A 1,261-nucleotide genomic window follows, 5' to 3' on the forward strand; every position below is an offset into this window, starting at 1 on the left:
CTCCTCTGAAAGAGCCAGGGATAAAACCCAGAGTCCTGACTCCCTGCCCCCCGCCCTCCAGTCTAAACCATTAAACCCCACAAATCTCCAAGAGCTGTGAATAGAACGCAGAAGTCCTGACCTCCCCCCCACACACACTTATTTCTTTCTCTAACTGCAATGCAGAAATGGAAATAGAACCCTAGTATCAATTGCTGACCAATAGCTTCCATCATCATTTAAACCGTTGACCTTGGTGGATAGGAGAGGCTCACATTGAAGCCATCCAGAATCCCCCTCCTTTTCTCCTAACTATCCCAGTTAATGAGTCCAACCTTCTTCCAATTATCATTCTTCTGCTGCACAGCACCCTCCTCAGCGCTTCCTTCATTTCCTTGTTCCTCAGGTTGTAGATGACAGGGTTGAGGAGCGGGGTGACTACACAGTAGAAGACGGAGACCACCTTGTCTGCCTGGAAGGTGTAGTGCACCGTGGGCCGGACATACATGAAGGTGACAGTGCTGTAGAAAATGGTGACCACGGTGAGGTGGGAGGTGCAGGTGGAAAAGGCCCGTTGTCTGCCAGTGGTGGAGGGCATCCTGCAGATGGTGGAGATGATGTAGCAATAGGACATCATAGTGAGCAGGAAGGAGCAGAGGATGATGACCCAGGCGAAGGTGAAGAATATCATCTCGCTGACTGAGGTGTTTGTGCATGAGAGGTTCAGCACTGGTGCCAGGTCGCAGTAGAAGTGGTTGATCTTGTTGGGGCCGCAGAAGAAGAACTGAGTGGTAGATATGGTTAGGGGCAAATGGCCAATGAAACCACTCACCCAAGAGCCAACAGCCAGCCCTGTGCAGACCTTTTTGTTCATCAGGGTGCTGTAGCGCAGCGGGTAGCAGATGGCAATGTAGCGATCATAAGCCATCACACCCAGGAACATGCACTCTGTGGTTCCCAAGCAGAAGAAGACGTAGAATTGGATGATGCAGCCCGACACAGATATGGTGGTCCTCTCCACCATGAAGCTGGACAGCATCTTGGGCACGGTGACCGTGGTGTACCAGATCTCCATGAAAGAGAAGTTGCTCAGGAAGAAGTACATGGGTGTGTGAAGGCGGCTGTCCTTCCACACCGTGGCGATGATGGTGGCATTGGCCATTATGGTCAAGGCATAAGCAAGGAGGAAGAAGGTAAAGAAAAAAAAGGCCTGCCATCTTCGTAGGTTATTGAACCCTAAGAGGATGAATTCGGCAACAGCACTCTGGTTTCTGGCATCCAT

General features: G+C 50.8%; 1 protein-coding gene across 1 annotated transcript; it reads right to left on the reverse strand.

Annotated features, from left to right (window-relative positions):
• Nucleotides 1-250: 250 nt before the first annotated feature.
• On the reverse strand, nucleotides 251-1,261 carry LOC112112166 (olfactory receptor 6B1-like). The gene has a single exon (XM_024207950.2). It carries the CDS (start codon nucleotides 1,259-1,261, stop codon nucleotides 251-253), a length of 1,011 nt encoding a protein of 336 aa, XP_024063718.2.

The sequence above is a fragment of the Terrapene carolina genome, unplaced genomic scaffold, assembly GCF_002925995.2.
Source record: "Terrapene carolina triunguis isolate 2854851 unplaced genomic scaffold, T_m_triunguis-2.0 Scaffold51605, whole genome shotgun sequence".
NCBI lineage: Eukaryota > Metazoa > Chordata > Testudines > Emydidae > Terrapene > Terrapene triunguis.

Coding starts and splice junctions, on each gene's coding strand:
- LOC112112166 (XM_024207950.2), bottom strand. CDS start 1,261: ATGGATGCCAGAAACCAGAGTGCTGTTGCCGAATTCATCCTCTTAGGG.